At 41.7% G+C, this 17755-nt stretch overlaps 1 protein-coding gene across 6 annotated transcripts in view; it reads left to right on the forward strand.

Moving 5' to 3' along the window:
* The first annotated feature begins 70 nt into the window (after positions 1-70).
* Positions 71-17755, forward strand: part of POMT2 (protein O-mannosyltransferase 2) — a 33122-nt gene continuing 15437 nt past the window's right edge. For 5 of the 6 annotated variants that reach the window (XM_028718764.2, XM_028718756.2, XM_077925173.1 and 2 more), the window contains exons 1-13: positions 71-349; positions 786-870; positions 1070-1174; positions 2560-2668; positions 4033-4141; positions 4952-5111; positions 6493-6599; positions 7856-7938; positions 9703-9812; positions 10962-11028; positions 12789-12858; positions 13495-13573; positions 14554-14705. In XM_028718764.2, the coding sequence (XP_028574597.2) occupies positions 150-349; positions 786-870; positions 1070-1174; positions 2560-2668; positions 4033-4141; positions 4952-5111; positions 6493-6599; positions 7856-7938; positions 9703-9812; positions 10962-11028; positions 12789-12858; positions 13495-13573; positions 14554-14705 (1436 nt within the window). In that variant the 5' untranslated portion in view covers positions 71-149. Of the gene's footprint in view, positions 350-458; positions 480-785; positions 871-1069; positions 1175-2559; positions 2669-4032; positions 4142-4951; positions 5112-6492; positions 6600-7855; positions 7939-9702; positions 9813-10961; positions 11029-12788; positions 12859-13494; positions 13574-14553; positions 14706-17755 lie in introns of those variants that run through there. The other variant, XM_028718782.2, reaches the window with a different exon arrangement.

Raw genomic sequence — 17755 nt, forward strand, 5'->3', positions numbered from 1 at the left:
CCCACCAACCCCGCCCCTCGCTCACGTGGGGCGGAACGGCAAACTCTTTTGCCCATCATGCCTTTCGAGCGCGGACTCTCCTTCCCGTGGTGCATCGGGCGCAGGCAAGGTAGGGGGGCCGGCAGGAGGCGCCTCCTGTCTGGCCGCGAATGCCGCTGGCGGCGAACGACAACGGCCAGGCCGTACCGGCCGGCCTGCGGCAGCGAAAAACCCTCCGACTGGCAAGCGGCCCTGCGCCGACGCCCTCCGCAGCCCGGAGTCCCGGCTGGTTCTGGAGCCCGCTTGGCCTCGTCGTCTTCCTAAGCTTCGCTACCCGCTTCTATCGCCTACGGGAGCCGCCACACATCTGGTGAGGGGCTGTGGGGTGCCATGGTTACGAGGGCGGGGCTTAGATTCGGAGGCGGGGCTTGTGGGAAATGAGTTTCCATAATCTAGAACCCACTTCATCAGACGCGTTAACTGTTACCTTCCGTTGATAGGTACACAAATGCGCTTGTTTTTTTTTTAAAAAAAATCTGACTTGATATTTTAATTTTACTTTAAAAAAAATTAAGGTGAGGTTTAAATTGTATTAAATACAACATATCTATTTGTGGCCCTTCCTCCAAAAAAACTCAGGGTGCCAAATGTAAGTCCCCTTCACCATTTTTACATTGCAACAACCTTACGAGAGAGCAGATCTGCTTAGTGTTTTGTTTCATCATCACACTGAACAACTAGGAGTGGCAAATACTGATGTGAGCCAGAGGCTAACAGTCATCTTTTTACTCTTTTCCCTTTCATAGCTGGGATGAAACACATTTTGGAAAGATGGGAAGCTATTACATTAACCGAACCTTTTTCTTTGATGTCCATCCACCTCTCGGGAAGGTAAATAGCGAACACCAATTCTGGCAAACTTTTGAGATCTAAGAACATTTCCTTGACTGCAGAACATTCTCATCCTGGTTCAGTTACATCATCTTTGTCTAAATTATGTCTTTTTATTAGATCAAGTTAGTGCTCTAAAAAGTTATAAACTACTTCATCTACTTCTGCTTGAATAAGGTCAGTCCTCTTCTCTCTCTAGATGCTGATAGGACTTGCCGGTTACCTGAGTGGTTATGATGGCACATTCCCTTTCCAGAAGCCAGGGGACAAATATGAACAACATAACTACATAGGAATGAGAGGGGTAAGACTGTGGGGCTTCTTAAATAACCAGAGGTCATATATGGAGAAGACCTAGAGTTTCCCTCTTCTCTCTCTCTGCTTCCAATAAACATATGCTTATGTTTCAAGAATGGGTTTTGATTCCAGGTAATACTGTAATCTCCATTTCTAAAGCTGTACTACATCTGATGGTTGTACAGTAATCTAACATTTGGTAGGATTCGGAATGAGTAGAGAAGAGGAATAAAAAAGCTATGTGCAATGTTCTTTTAATTGTCTCATAGTTTATGAAACTAGTAACTTCAGTTAATTGCAGGGAGGAGGGAACCAGTCTTTGTCTGTCTGTCTGTCTCTCTCTCTAGCAGAATTTTCTGTCAGTTATTTTTAGTGCGTGGTTGTGTTTTCCTCATGCCCATGGAGGTATCACTGTCAGCAGTTTTGACTCTCAAACAATGTGACATTTGATGTTGTGGTTAGAGTTGTCAGACCAGGGTTCAAATGGCAACTCAGCCATGAAGCTCACTGGGTGACTTTGGGCCAGTCACTGCCTCTCAGCCTAACCTATATCACAGGGTTGTTTTGCAGGGGTGGGATTAAATGAAGATGGGGGAAAACCATCTACATCACCTTGAACTTGTTTGAGAAAGGTGGGAGTGCTGCAAATATAGGGAAAAGGGAGATAATGTAGGTTAAGCTGTGGGATGGTTATATTTCCTAATGGAAGCTTTAGAATTAGTGGTACCTCGGGTTACATATGCTTCAGGTTACAGACCCTGCTAACCGAGAAATAATACCTGGGTTAAGAATTTTTCTTCAGGATGAGAACAGAAATCGTGCAGCGGCGGCGCAGCGGCAGCAGCAGGAGGCCCCATTAACTAAAGTGGTGCTTCAGGTGAAGAACAGTTTCAGGTTAAGAACAGACCTCCAAAACGAATTAAGTTCTTAACCTGAGGTACCACTGTATTTGGGCAGAAGTGAGGATGAATGAAGGTAGGGTGGTGGAGGATCAGATTTGGAACTTTTCGTCTGTTTTATCTCTAGAGGAATATTTCTATCATGAAATCCTGACTAAACATCAGGAAGAACTTTCGGACAGTAAGAGCTGTTTGACAGTGGAACAGACTCCCTCGAGAGGTTGTGGGCTCTCCTTCACTGGAGGTTTTAAAGCAGAGATTGGATGGTCATTTGTTATAGGTGCTTTAATTGAGATTCCTGCATTGTAGGGTGTTGGACTAGATGACCGTTGGTCTCTTCCAAAGCTATGTTTCTATGAGGGTGGAGAATACTCAGCAGACTGACTTGAGTATACTTGGCTAATACTGTGTGTTTTTAAGGTTGGGTAGCAGCAGAGCTAAGGACATGCTTTGTCATCATCATGTGAAGAGTGTTTCTCTTCTCTTTATTTAGTTCTGTGCGTTCCTTGGTTCGTGCCTGGTCCCCTTCTCTTACCTCACGGTGCTGGAGTTGTCCAAATCTCTGCCTGCAGCAATGCTTACAGCTGCCATTCTGATTTTTGGTAAGCATCCTCTTCATGTTGCAGGGTTTGTTTCATTAGTTTCTCCTGTTGGAAAACGATGCTTAGTGAAGGAATTGCGCTTCAGAAACTTTAGGTGCTCATGGTCTCCTGTCGCAGAAGACCCTATGTGTCAACATCCTTATTTAGTCACAGACTTGTGGGGAGTACCTGAACAAGCTTCTTGCCTTCAGTTTTCTGTCTTGAGAAAAGGCCTAGTAATAAACACAGAGGATTATTGTGAGATAAATATGATTAGGGTGTAAAATACTTTGAGTGCTTTATAAATGCAAAAATGTTTTAAGAGTCTGCATAAAAACAAACAAATGTTTTGAATATACATATGCCCTGGGTACAATCAAAAGGGTGAAAAGTTTTCTCTCTTTTTGGTCCACATTATTTGGAAAGGAGAGAATGCAGGAACAAAGATGAGCTATAGGAACATTTCTCAAGAGGGGACAATTTTAGCTGAAGAAGAGAAGGGGCAGATCTTGAATAAGTGGAAAGTCGTGATAGGAAATGGCATTGGCCTAGGTAATGAGAGGTGGAGGAGGACAGGGAAGAGAACTATCTTGGCTGTCTCTTAATGCAAACCCAGGCCATTGAGCCTGAGCTTCCACAGCTGCCTCCCACCATGCACCATCATGGACAGAATTGGCAGCAACAGCAGCAGGTATGATTTTATGCTTATGATAATATTTTGTTCTCTTGTTAATTATGCTATTTTAAATGTGCATCTTATATTTTACTTTCTTCAGTAATGCTTTATTCTGGATTGTTTTATTTACTGCTTTAAAATGTTGTAAAGCGCTTTGAGATTGTTTTCCTAAAAATACAGTAGAACCTCGACTTACCACTGCCCCTACCCTTGAACAATCCGACTCGTGACCGCGGCAAACCCGGTCTTCCGGGTTTGCCGCGATACGTGCAGAAGCGGCTTCTGCTGACTGCACATGCGCAGAAGCGGCTACCGCCGACTGCACATGCGCAGAACGGCGCTTCTCCCAGCGACTTGGATCGACTCACGAATAGACCTCTGGAATGGATTCCGTACGTGAGTAGAGGTTCCACTGTATAAAGTGGCATGAGAAGGAAATAAATAATAATAACAATTAACTGATGACCCCAAGCTGTATGCTTTGAAGCCGATATCTCTGATGGTGAATAGTATCTCTGACAGTGAAATAAATGTGTAGATGAGGACGAGACACTTTGCAGGTAATGAGTGAAAGCAGCATAGCTGATTTTGTACATTCTGATGTGTTCTTATTGCAATAAGATTAAGCTTGACTAAGCATTGGAAAAAACAACAACTTTTAGATTGTTTTTAGAACAACAGTTGATATGGTTTTGTCTTATTTTTCCAGATACAGGTTTCATTACTCTCTCTCAATACATTCTGCTAGACCCCATTCTGATGTTCTTCCTCATGGGAGCTGTGCTCAGCATGGTCAAGCATAATTCCTGTGCAAACAGGTAAGGTGGCAGCAGTTTTTCAAGTATGTGGCGCTTCACACTTGTGTCAGAAGATTTAATTATATGTTTGTTTTGCATTATGTTGTGATTCTTATCCTGCCAACTTGGCTCCAAAGAGTCCTCAGTGTATTCAGTATATCATAAAACAACTCAAAACAGCAATAAAACCCATTATTAAGAAATAAAAGCACATAATATATATGGCAGACAATTGAACAAAGAAGGTCTCTCCCAAGAAGCATCATTTAATAATACCATAATGTACAGGGATAGTAGTTCAGTGGACTTGGCAGTAGATTCCTGTATTCAGGAGCAGAGCCATACTCAGTATGGTAGCAGTGATTGGCATTAAGGTACAGATGATTGCCCTCCCCTCTAGTGTTGCATTCACAAATAATATGCAAGTACATGTGTGATAGTGATGGCTCCAAAAGGCTAGGGCCCTGTCTGCTGCCTGATGTGGTTATTCTGAGCCTTCTGGGCTATTGTATTGACTTTCTTAACAGCAGGAGGTTGCCAGGATAGTTTTCTTTCTGTGTGATCAGTTGAATTGCTTTAGATCAGATTTTAGCACTGCCTCATTTTTAGGGAGAGCGTTTCAAGAATAGGTGAGGAACCATTTTCAGCCAGAAGGCAACATGCCCTTCTGAACGTGGGGGCAAAAGTGTTTGGAGCAAGGAAGGTAAATGTGTTCTGTTTCTCCATTGGAGATACCTAGGTATAAAGCATATCCTGCCTTAGATTTACTCCAGGGATCTCTATTAAAAAGTTTATTATTCCAACAGGAAGTTTTTCAAATGTGTTTTTCAGACCCTTTTCTGCTCCCTGGTGGTTCTGGCTCTGTTTGACTGGTATAAACCTTGCTGGTGCAATAGGCGTGAAATTTGTTGGCCTTTTTGTAGTACTCCTGGTTGGACTGAACACTGTTTGTGATCTCTGGGAGCTGCTGGGAGACCTCAGTCTCTCACTGGTGAGTGTCTAGAATTTTTCACTAGCTTTCAGTGTTTGTGGGGAAATGCATCATGAAAACATTGTACAGTCGTACCTTGGATCTCAAATGCCTTGGCTCCCGAACAAATCGGCTCCCAAACAATTGAAACCCGGAAGTGAGTGTTCAGGTTTTCGAACAATTTTCGGAAGTTGGACATCAAGTGCGGCTTCCGATTGGCTGCAGGAGCTTCCTGCAGCCAATCAGAAGCCATGCTGTAGTTGCTTCAGTCAGCCCGTGGTTACTGTATTGGAGCCAAGTGATGACCATGACAGAACATATTTAAAAACTGACAATCTATATAAAACTTCCTTCTGCATTACACATTAAAATATTGCTTGTTCATTCACGGAGACTGTTGTCCCCTGAGTTGTTCTTGTTTTCATTTCGACTTTGCACTGAGTAGCCTAAGGTTAAGCATACACTATAGAGTTCTGCAAATAGTTTTTTATGAGAAAATGCTGCTAGATAGAGGCCTTTGATTTGCTGTATCTAATGTGCTGTAATGGGAAACCTGAAGATGTTTTGACCTTCAATACGGCAATACAGTTCATAGTCTGCAGATTAGATTTTGGCATACACAATGCATTATTCCTAGTTACCAGTTTAGAGCTGTCCTTATGGGTTTTGCAAGCTCTGCAGGTTGAGCTACTTTTCTGAAGATGAAACTTCAGTCAGTTCATTTTTTCACAAAGAGGATTTTTTCCAGACTTAAATAACTTGTCAAGGTAGCAGCTGAATTCTGCAGTGGGCTTAAATTATTTTTAGCCTGCATTTAGAAGTCATCAATTATGACACAGGCTGACCTTGGTGATAAATGCTATTAAATCTGTGTCTCATTATCAGCAAAGAAATTGGCTTTTTGCCATCCATAATGCTGTTTATTCAAGCCTATCTTAGAGGTGCTATTATTCTTCTGGGGTCAGCTTCTCAGATTGTTTGAAGTTACAAAATCCAATTTATTCCACCTACTATCCTTTCTATATACGGTAAACATTCTTTCTGCTATGAGGTTTGCCTCTCTTGGTTTAAATAAGTGTAGTCCAAAGACATAGAGCATCAGCTTCTGAAAAGGTCTGCTTCTAATGTCAGGTCAGTTAATTACATTTGAAATAGGACAAATTCATCTTCCTTAAGTCTCCTGCCTGCAGATGGCTGCAGTGTAATTAGAGTTGTGCCATTGCCAGCAAAACTCTATGAGTCTTAACAATATGCAAATAAATATACTAACTCCACAAGAGGAATTGATGGAGTAGCCAATTGGTGCAGTCCTTATAGCTTGCTTGGTTAGGTCTACTCAAGAGATGTGTATAACGAAACCTGCCTAAATGGTGCTGCAACTGTTCTGAATTCTTTGTTGCAGGTCACTCTGGGGAGGCACTTCCTGGCTCGTGTGCTCTGCCTCATTATGCTGCCACTTGCTCTCTATACTGCTATGTTTGCTGTTCATTTTGCAGTGCTAAATAGAAGGTATTTCTCCTCACTTTTCTGTCAGAAAGAAAACACACATATAACAACATTAGCTCAATTCAGGCATTGTGCCAAACCATGCTTAAGGAAGCTTAACTGAGAAACCATAATTGGCAATTGGCTAGCCAGTGGGTTTGAAGCTTGAGGGTATTGCTAGCCATTGTTCAGACCGTTGGCACAATATTTGAATTGACAAACATGAAAGCAGACAAGCTCTGTGTTCTAAACTATGGTGTTGTTTGGTGCAATGTTTGAACTGAGCAAATTCTTATGTTACATTCTAATGTATTTTTATGCAAGGCAGGCAAGTCATGGTAATAGCTGTTTTAGGAATTCTACATGGTGTTCCAGCTCTGTTTAGTTATGCCTCAATATTTAACCTGATCCATGTGTGCATTAATTTCTGTGGAGTCTTGAGTGTAGACCTGTGTCTTCACACATGGTGGCTTTATCATCACTGACCAGTTAGCATTTCAGTGCCTGGATCAGGCATGGTTGTTTCATGATTTTGTTGTAGACACTTGTCTACCTCTTATGTTACATTGTCCTTTACTAATAAATAATGGAAAGAAGACTGAAAAGTGATTGTTTTATTTTTTTTAAAAAAAATCTGTCACACTTTTCAACAAGTGGTATTAGCCAAAGTACTTGAGCCAATGTTGGCTTTGTGATTCACCAGTCAATTTTCTGGGTGACAGGCATGTTGAATTCAGTGGTTTATGCTGTGTATGACTTTGCTGGATATTGGTCTCTGTCAAATACCACTGACCTTCTAAAATGACAATATTCACCAAGCTTCTGACCACAGTATTTACTCCCATTTTACTGCCTAGACCTGTTTGTCATGCTTAAGAATAAGCCGTTAACCCCACTAGTGAAGAAAAGTGACGGGCCAGTAAAGTTCTAATCCTGCAGGTCAGCATGTAAGTTTGAGGTACATGCACAAGTCTGGGGGTTGTTTTAGGAAATACTCAACCAAATATCTCACTCAAATTAGGCTTTCCTCAGGATTGTTTACTTGCATTGTACTTGGGCACAATTGATCACTTAATTGATGTAAATCTGAAGGTAGCTAAAGGTTGCTTGTGTGTCAGCCAAATGACCCAGATTTTTGTAGACATCAAAGGAAATTGGGAACATCCTGTGCGCTGACAGGCCAGTGCTGTTATGTTTCCTGCTTATTAAATTATATGCTTAAAACTCTTTCCATTTGTCTCCATGCACGCATAATTTACATACCCTTGGTTTTTCCCCAGTGGGCCTGGAGATGGTTTTTTCAGCTCTGGATTTCAGTCTCGGCTGATTGGAAACAACCTTCATAACATGTCTGTTCCAGAGTGTGAGTATCTAGATACTTGAGGGAACCAATGCTCTAATGAACACTCTGTATCCAAGCAAACAAAAAACTCTCCTGTGATTTTAAGAGAACACAGGGTGGATGCTAAAGCAAATGCAAAGTATTTGTCACATGTTTTTTTGCTCTTTAGTGTGTTTGGAATGGTGATCTGAACCACCTTGGAATTATTTCTGAACATTTTGATCTTTGTCACTTGTGGGTTCGGAGTGGAAAGTTTAGAACTGAGCACAAGTGTGGCGGAAGCATATAAAATACATAATAAGAGAGTTGATGGAACCTCAAAAGATGCAAAAAACAAACGAATGGAACAGTAACTTTTAATTATATATTTCCGTATTGGAATAAAACGAGTTGTAGTTCTTGGCACCACCTTGGAGAAATCCTGATCTGCTAAACTAAATTGGCAGACTGTGTCTGAAGCCATTGTAAATGTGTGTCATCTTGATTCAGTAGTCACATGCTAGTGATCTCCCAACTGGCATCTTTTCTTTGTAGGGTGAGACTGTTGCCTAAAAGCTGTTGTGCTACCTGAACCATTCTATACCCTCTGGTTACATTTAATAAGTGGCACTTGGTTACCAGTACAGTTATCAGAGTTTTGGGGAAATGTGGACCCCTATTGTACCCAAGCAGCAGAGGTGGGAGTGCAGAGAGGCAGTGATAATTGGGGGGATAAATTGTTGTCACTGCACCTCCTTCACTTCAGCCTATGAGCTAAGGATGTGCTGTCAGAGTGTTTCTTCTGTGGTTATTTGATTCCCCGCTCCCTGCACAACAGGAAGAAAAAGCAAAACATCTAGAAAGAATAAGAAACATGTGATTTAAAATCTGCAGAAATCAACAGGAATATTTGGGGGCAGGTGGAGTGTGTGGGTTTCTGATGTTTTTCCAAGAAAAGTTGGCTGTATCTGCAAAAACAAATTCTGGAATTATTTCACCTAATTAATGAAGTCACATATATTTTTAAAATGCTGTTATCTTCTTAAACCTAAAAGATTGGGTGCACTATTCTGAAATAACGTCTTTGAATGCCTCCCTCATTGCTCAAATTCCACATCTTAAAATATCTGCTTCTATATCTATGAGAATTTGATTTCCCAATGGATTTTGTAAATGATGGTACATGACACTGTAAGTTTTTTTTTTAATGCAAGTCAATGTGGACTAGTGAAAGTTCAGCTTGTCTTGAAATAGCAGCTGCAGTCACATCAGACCATGATGGCCGCCACATGATGATTCTGTGGTGGCAGCAGTTTCACAGCACAGTGGAATCTTGGTCATGATTAATGACTGTGTATCCCACACCCTTGTGGCTGGTTTTCTGCAAGCATTTCCAGTACACAGGTGCCAATATGTTTTACTTACTCACAAAATTATACACCGCCCTCTTCCAAAACATCATGGTAGTATATAACAACATAAACACATTTAAAAGCAATACACAGCAATCATTAAAATGACTGGCTACTTGGGACATTTTGGATAACCCCATAGGCCTGTTGCCATAAGAGAGGCTCCAAGAGGTGTCTGAAAGGAAGAAGAAGGGGGGGGGGGGAGGATGCCTGTCAAATGTTTGCTGCAAGAGCGTTCCACAGCATGGGATCAGTAACACTAAATGCTCAACTCCAAGTGAAGGCTGTTTGCACCTCTGTAACACAGAGGACAACTAACAACACAACTTATTTGTGTTCCATTTGCAATACCGTCATAGGTGAACCACCTTAAACCATTGCTCTCTTCCTTTAGACTTGGCATATGGCTCTGTGATAACAATGAAAAACCTTCGTATGGCAGGCGGATACCTTCACTCACACTGGCACCTGTATCCTGAGGGTGTGGGAGCACGGCAGCAGCAGGTCAGTGAATTGTTGGAATGTCACATTTTGCTGGTGTTGCCGTAAGCCATTCATGTAACTAAAACACTGGAAAGGTGTGTGTGCACGTTTGCTTTTGAAGTTGGCAGGTGTATAAGCCCTTCCTGTGTTGTTTTCAGGCACGGGAGTGCCTTGCAGAAATACTTCTAGATGACTTAGAAGTCAAAATCTGTCTGAGACCTGTGCTATTTCAGCTGCTTCATGTCCTCTTAGTACAAATAATGGTTGTTTCATGTTCCTCTCTTGCTATGGATTTTTTCCAGCATCTTTGCAGGCTGAAAGTCTCATGTAGGGCTTGAGGAGATCTGTTAGTATTATTGGTAGCTACTAGTCTTGATGGCAGTATCCCTTTGTATACCCCTCACTAGGGAACAACAGCAGGAAAGGACTATTGGACTTATGCCCTGCTTGTAACCTTCCCAGAGGCATCTGGTTCGCCAGTGTGGTGAACAGGAGGCTGGGTTATGGATTATCTAGGCTTTTCCCCTGTTCCCGCAGGTCTTGTACCACTTGCTTGCAGGACTGGAGTAGTTCACACAATCATTAGAATACAAGTCTTCTCCAAAAGCACTTCCATCATATGGCAGTGATATTGAACCCAAGGAGTCCAGGGTGAATTCTTAGGAAGACTAACACAGGACAGGGGTGAGAATAAGGCAGGGAGCATCGCTCTAGACTTTGGCAGTATAGATTCCTGGTTCCATGCATTTCTTAATTCAAATAGAGTTGACTTCCACTATTATATTCTATCACAGTTGTGTGCACAACACATTGATGTAAAAGCCTATGTCCAGCACAGAAATAACTGGTCACTTGGGGGGTGAAGTGTCACAGGGTGGAAATAACACCCCCAAAGTCAAATATGCATCTTGGGTCATACATGGATTTGGCTTCTTTGGAAAATGCATTTTTAAAATGCATTTAAAAATAAAATAAATCATAAAAGCAGTAACTTCTGCTATTCACAACAAACTGCAATTGCTTTGTGTGTGTGTGCGTGTGCACGCATTGGTTACAAACTTAGGTCATTCAGAAATGCATAGCATTGCCTTTGTCGGTAGTGAATGCACAAAGACTAGACTGCTTGTATTTTTGAAGGGATGGAATGCAATGACTTCTCTGTGCTTCTAGGTCACTGCATATTTGCATAAGGACTTGAATAACTTGTGGATTATAAAGAAACACAACTTGAAAGCAGGTAACTTGAGAATAAAACTGTGTAATATGTACAGTAACTGTTTTTTTCCGTTCTTCAAGATAATTGATCTCCCTTTTCCCTAGGAGTTTTAGTTTCTTTTCTAAATCTGCGGGATTACCGTATTGGTTTGTTTGTTTGTTGTTTGTTACATTTATATTCTGCCTCTCCTCCTGTAAGGCATTCCAAGTAGCATACATCGTTTTCCTTCACACTGTATAAACTGGGCTGTGTTTGATACCCCTCTGAGGCAGCATATTCAGTGGTGCATCTCTTCCTTGCTGAAGGTGCATGGTCCACTGGGTTCTGGGTAAAGGGGAGTATGGATGCGATTCTCTGCCCTTTCATGCCTGTGGTCTTGTCTGTGACTATGGAAGTAAGAGGAAGGGCAGCATCTACTTGTTCTCAGGTCCTGTGGACTTGCCTGTCCTGAATAGGTGCCAAAAGCACAGAACATCAAGATCTGTCTCCTAGTGCTTCTTTGTGAGTCTTCTCAAGACTGCCTTGGAGGGGCACACTTGCCACTTCTGTATATTTTTATAATTTATTTTTACATTCATATCCACCTTTCTTCTGAGAAGGTCAAGGTGGTGTACATAGGATCATATAATTGTAGAGTTGGAATGGGCCAACCACCTGCAATACAGGAATCTTTTGCCTAACGTGGGACTCGAACCCACAAGCCTGGGATTAAGAGTCATATACTGTACCAACTGAGCTATCCCAGCAATTCATGCTTTCTCTTCCTCCCCATTTTATCCTCACAACAACCCTATGAAGTAGGTTAGGCTGAGATACTACAGCTGGCCAAAGGTCACCCAAGTGAGCTTCATGACTGAGAAGAAATTTGAACTCTTGTCTCCCAGGTCCTAGTCCAACCACTCCAGTGAACTGTCTTGTGCCATGTCTAGTGGCAGATTAGATCTGATATATAATAAACTTGGTTCCTTATTGTGGGGAGGTCATTATACAAGGTTTTTGCAAGCTTTTTAAATAGTCCAGTAGCGCTGGAAGGCAAGTTTTGGCATGCATGCCTCTTGGTGGCATGGGCTAGTGACGGCAACATAGCTGAATTGGATAAGCATTTGAGGTTGTGTTTTGGGGCAGTGGCAAAGATGGCCCATTTCAAAGTATAAAATAAAATGTGGTGCCTCCTGATCTAATCCTGTGGTGCATCTACAGCATAATACTCCCCTGAGAGATGCCCAGATTTATCTCTGCTGCCTGCTGTTTCATCAGTTTAACAGATGGTTTATATACTTTCAAATTGAAATATATTCGTGCAAAATTAAATCGTAGTTACCCCTTTTGTATAAAAGTATAAACACAAGAGACTCAGATCCAAGTTAGTAGTTGTGTAATCTATCTGAATTAAAGTCTGGTCAGATCAGAATGAAATATTTCAAAAGGAAATTTGTCTTTAGTGCTGAACATAGCTTCTTGTTCATCTTGCTGGTTGTGGCCACAGTTTGAATGTTCAGGAATTTTAATGTTTTTCTAACACTTGCATTCTGTGGCATCCTGGGAAGAGTGCTGTCTTACTGGCGATACATTTTGTTTGCTGTTAGAGAAGCTTTTTATCATAATGATAATGTTGGAAAGTCATTGGAAATATTTCAGGGTTGTTGTTTTTTTGTATTTGAACTAGAGATGTTGGAACGATGATATTTTTATGATGCTTTCCAAGTTTGTTTGATATTGGCATTCTTACATCTTTTCCATCAGCCTCAGATCTCATGCTGTGACCTCTTCTGTTTCACCAGATCATTCAGACGCTTCCCTCCCTGTGGAGTTTGTAAGGCATGGAGACGTTATCCGTTTGGAACACAAAGAGTAAGCTGTTTAGGAAATGTGAGGAATGCTAAAGGCCTGAAGTAGCAATTCTGGTTGAGTATGGTAATAGATATCTGGTCTGCCAGTAACTACACCATGGTTAGAACAGACCTTGTTGATGACTCTCTCTTCCCCTGATAGTCTTTGAAGTGCCATTAGATGCTCTTTATTTGCGCTAAGAAATTAACTTCACTAGTATTCCTGGAATCTGCTACCGTGAGAGAGAATGTGGACCTCACTGTAAATAGTAATCTTGACGTGCAAATTTTGACAGAAACAGGTGGCAACCATTTTGAAAGGGGGTTCTGTTCCCGGCCCCTGTGCGTGTCAGCGGAGCACACATAAGTTGGCCCCACCTCGTTCCGCCCCACCCAACCCCCATTCTTCTCCGCCCCCATCCTGCCCTCTTCTGGGCCCAGAAGGACCCGCGCATCGGCAATCACATGTCATTTGGACATGCCTAAAATGGTCACCGCCTGTATACTTGGCATAGCGTCTCTATAGTGTCACCATATTCAATTGTGTTGAAGATGACAGAAAATGTTTGAACCAAGTTTTCTTTAATTGAAATCAGTTTTCAGCGCTCAAACTGTTCTAGGGATAAAATCAAACAATGTGATTTTATTTTAACTTTAGGACTTCTAGAAACCTGCACAGTCACCCTCATGAAGCCCCCTTGACGAGAAAGCATCTTCAGGTCACTGGGTATGGCATAGTAAGTGAACAAAGAGAAAACCTGATTCTGCCCACCCTGGAATATATTCCCAGAACAAAGGGTTATTTCTCCTTTTGGGGTTTTCTTTCTTTTAAGCTGCTCAAAATCCACGATTCTTTCATAAATAACAGGAAGCTGCAGTGTGAATTTTTAGCTCATATTAAAAAAAAAAACCCTGTATGAAACACTTGAGATTATTGGAGAATACTGAGAGTGCCTCACCCTCATATAAACTACAGTGATCTAACATGAAATACAAAAGCCTACCTGTGCCAGCGCTCGACTTCAAGGAGTTAAGGCTCTTTAAACAGCTTGACTGATTTTTATTGTCTTCTGCACTTGTTATGACCTATTGGTGTCTAGGTTGAAGGATGTACAACCATTAACCTTTATGAAAAGATTTTCTTATTTCATTCTTGTGAGGTGAAAAAGTGTATTGTGGTAAACCTTTTCAGCAGTCAACTAACAGTTCTGTGTAACTTTTTAATCCAAATGTGGGGGGGGGGGGAGTGGGCGAGCAGCAATGCAGATTATTTATTGGCCCTAAAAAAGTGGAGGCAAAAAGAGCAGCAAAAACATTGCACACCACAGTAAACCAAACTGTGGTCTACTGGGACAGTGCTGCCTCACTCACACTCACAGTGCAGTATGGCAGCTGACACAAGTTTTGACATAGCATGTTACCCCAGATTGTGGTTAAGGTGTCTCCTCCTTAATTGTGATCTGCAACCATAAGACAGGCCTTGGTTAATAAACCAAGATGATCAAAGTGGCTGGAGCAACTCCCCTATGAGAAATGGCTACTTACTGCTGCTGTTTGGATAGGGCAGGTAAGATAGGGCAATGCTGAAGGGCCTCATTAGCTCCTCACAAGTACTGCTACTGCCTTGAAGCTTCAGAAACCCATTCCTCTCTCATTCATAATAGCTCTTCTTTGTCTGTGTGCCCCCCCTCTTTTTCTTGGTATGCACATTTACTAGAATGGAACTGGAGACTGCAATGATTTCTGGCGAATTGAGGTTGTGGGAAGAAAGACTGGGAAGCGTATCAAAGTGCTACGTAGTCGGATCAGGCTAATTCACGTGGCTACAGGTTGCCTATTGGGTTCAACTGGGAAGACGTTGCCAAAATGGTAAATATCTAGGAGTCATTTTTCATGGAATTCTTGAGCCTGAAGGGACCTCCAGAGCAAGGCAGCACATATCCTTCTTGATTTCCTCCTTTGTAATATGTGATTCAGTGCATTTGGGGCTGCATCGTAGAAAACAGATGCATTGCTGAAGGCTCTTCCGACGCTTGAGCTTGGGATGATTTAAAGTGAGTGAACAATGTCACATGCAGCAGGAACGACAACATTGTCTTTACTCTTTGGCTTTTGTCACTTGAAATATATATTTTCAGGATCCATGCTGTTCTTGTGATGGTAATTTGTTTTAAACTGTTTTTAATAATGTGTTTTGAAATTGCTGTAACCTGTTCTGGGACCTTATAGCGAAGGACAGGTAAGAAGAAGAAGAAAAAGAAGAATTTGGACTTGATACCCCGCCTTTCACTCCCCTTAAGGAGTCTGAAAGCGGCTAACCATCTCCTTTCCCTTCCTCCCCCACAACAAATACTCTGTGAGGTGAGTGAGGCTAAGAGACTTCAGAGAAGTGTGACTAGCCCAGCAGCTGCATGTGGAGGAGCGGAGACGCGAACCTGGTTCACCAGATTATGAGTCCACCGCTCTTAACCACTACACCATGCTGGCTCAAAACATGCGCATTCCTTCCTGCTGCGACTTGGATTCGAACTGAGGTTGCTGTGGCCACAACACAGAGTACTAACCACTATACGATCACGGCAAGCTATGCAGAAAATAATAACAATCATAGTAGTAATAAGACAAGCCCCATTGCGACCAGCTCACTGTCAATCCAGCATGGTAATGAGTTCTTTTCTAGTGCCTGTCATGGTTGTCTGTCATATCCCTGAGTATGAGGAAAACACATCCATATTTTTCCCCCAAAATGTTTTTGAGAGCATTCCCATGCCATCCAGTGTTCTTTTCCTGATTGTGCTATTCATTATGCCTGCGAAGTATCCCTTTATTTATCAATCTCACATGGCTGCCATCACTTGTTAGGGATTATTATAGCTATTATTATAATCCCACCTTGTGGTCACCAAACTGTCAAAGGATTCGCTACTCTTTTCCCACTTCACTTCAACTCTTACACCCATTTACTTATTTGTTCAAACCTATTTTCCCTTCTGCCACCGTATATATTTAAATGACTGGTTAATAATAAACCTCAGATCACTCACCAGTAGCTGTGGCAAAAGCAGTGCAGGCACCACTTAAAAGCAGAACAACAATATGATATGTGTTTTAGCTTTGATTAACAAATAATAAAAATGAAGGGTTATGCTTAGTTTGAAAGGTTACTATATAATGAACTTAACATGGCTACTGTTACTTTAAAATAACTGTCCATTCTGCCAGGTTACTATGTTACCAGGTTACACTTTAAAAAGATACCACTGGGAGAACCATTTCCTCCTCTCCTGCCCCATTTAAATGAAGAGCCAGAAACCTTTTCTTTGGCCATCATGCTCTGAACACTCTCAGGCTTCAACCCAGACCCCTGCCAAAGTCTTTAGCAGGGCACAAGCAACCACATTTACCTCAGGCAGTGCACAGTGCCTGCAGACCCTTGGCTTCTAAGTGTCCTCTTGGGACCTCTCTGGCTCAGTGGGGCAAGGCAGAATGTCCACTGTATTGTTCAGCATAGCCCCATATCTGTCTTCCTGTTCCTTTTTGAGCACAGTCTCGTTTCTTTATTAAGAAATAGGACAAAGTAATTGAATATTAGGGCCGAAGCCCAAATGTCGCTTATCTTCTGTCCCTCAATTGTGCTGCCTTGTAGGTGTTTGTTGACTATAAAAGTCCTCACTATTAATTTGGATCCTAAGATAAGTTAATTTAAGGAAGTTCACGGAAGGATTTTTGCCCCATCCTTCCCCCTGCAGCCTCCAAAACACCTTTCCAGAGGTTGGGAGGGGGGACCCTCCTGAGCAACGTAGAATCAGGCATGTGATATAGCAGGAGGAGAAGGCAGGAATCTTAAGTGAATTTCCTTAAATGAACTTGCCTTTTATATGCTGTGTGAGAGAAAGCATCAGTTAACTTCTAGCAGTCATTTATTTCTCTTTTATACATAGTATTCCTTAGCCATCCTTCTTACGAGTTTTAATTGCCATGCAATTGTCTGTACCAAAAGCTTTGTAATAGCAGAAAATTCTCCTCTGAAAACGTTTGGCTTATTTACTTGCCAGTTCACATGTTTTGAACAGTCAATATAATTGCTTTCTAACAAAAAGGATCAATGGACTTTTTTGTTGTGCAAGTTGCTAGGGAAGAGCAGGTGCGGGGAACAAAAAGCTCTTCTGAATGCTTTGGCTGTCCTCTGCCTGCACAATGGTGTATATGTGTGCTTCGGTCTCTATGTAAGTGGATCTGCTTGTCAAGGCTGAACTCGTAAGGCTGTCAAGCCCGGACATCTTTTAGCTAGAAAGGCAGTTAACCTGAAACCATTGTGATAATTGAGCATTAGAAAATGCACTCTTTCATTCCAGGTCATTCCACTTCAAGAACCAGCAAACTAGCAAGAGAACAATGTACTTAGATAAAACCAATTTTAAAATAGTTTAACAAGACATATAAACACAAGAAACAGGGGAACTGTTGCCTAGTAAAGATTAAATGAGTGTGGGGAGCAGGGAGTGTGGTTTGGTTTCCAGAGTATTCCTCATGTAGCAAGAGCCTGGCTGTTACTGCATATACAGTTTACTATTTCCTCCCTTGACAGCAGATTGTTCCTCTTAGTAGGGTCACCATAGATGTGGGCTATCCTAGGTCTGTTTCTCACACTTTACAGATGTAAAATTATTCCCATGCCTTTGAAAGGATGCGTGAGTCTTCCTTTGAAATGGGGGGTATACATTTATGGCATCCTGCCAAATATGTAAATCACCAAGGTACAGTTTCTAAAGCCTTTCTTTAAAAAGTGTGAGCTAGATGCATATTGCCAATTCTAATCATATAACTTGTTTCTTCTATTTTTTTAAAAAAGGCTGTGTCCAGTGCTTGTGTAAACAAGGCCACTGTTTGAACTTAAATGTTTAATTCAGTGCTTTTTT

The sequence above is a fragment of the Podarcis muralis genome, chromosome 1 (genome assembly GCF_964188315.1).
Source record: "Podarcis muralis chromosome 1, rPodMur119.hap1.1, whole genome shotgun sequence".
Taxonomy (NCBI): domain Eukaryota; kingdom Metazoa; phylum Chordata; class Lepidosauria; order Squamata; family Lacertidae; genus Podarcis; species Podarcis muralis.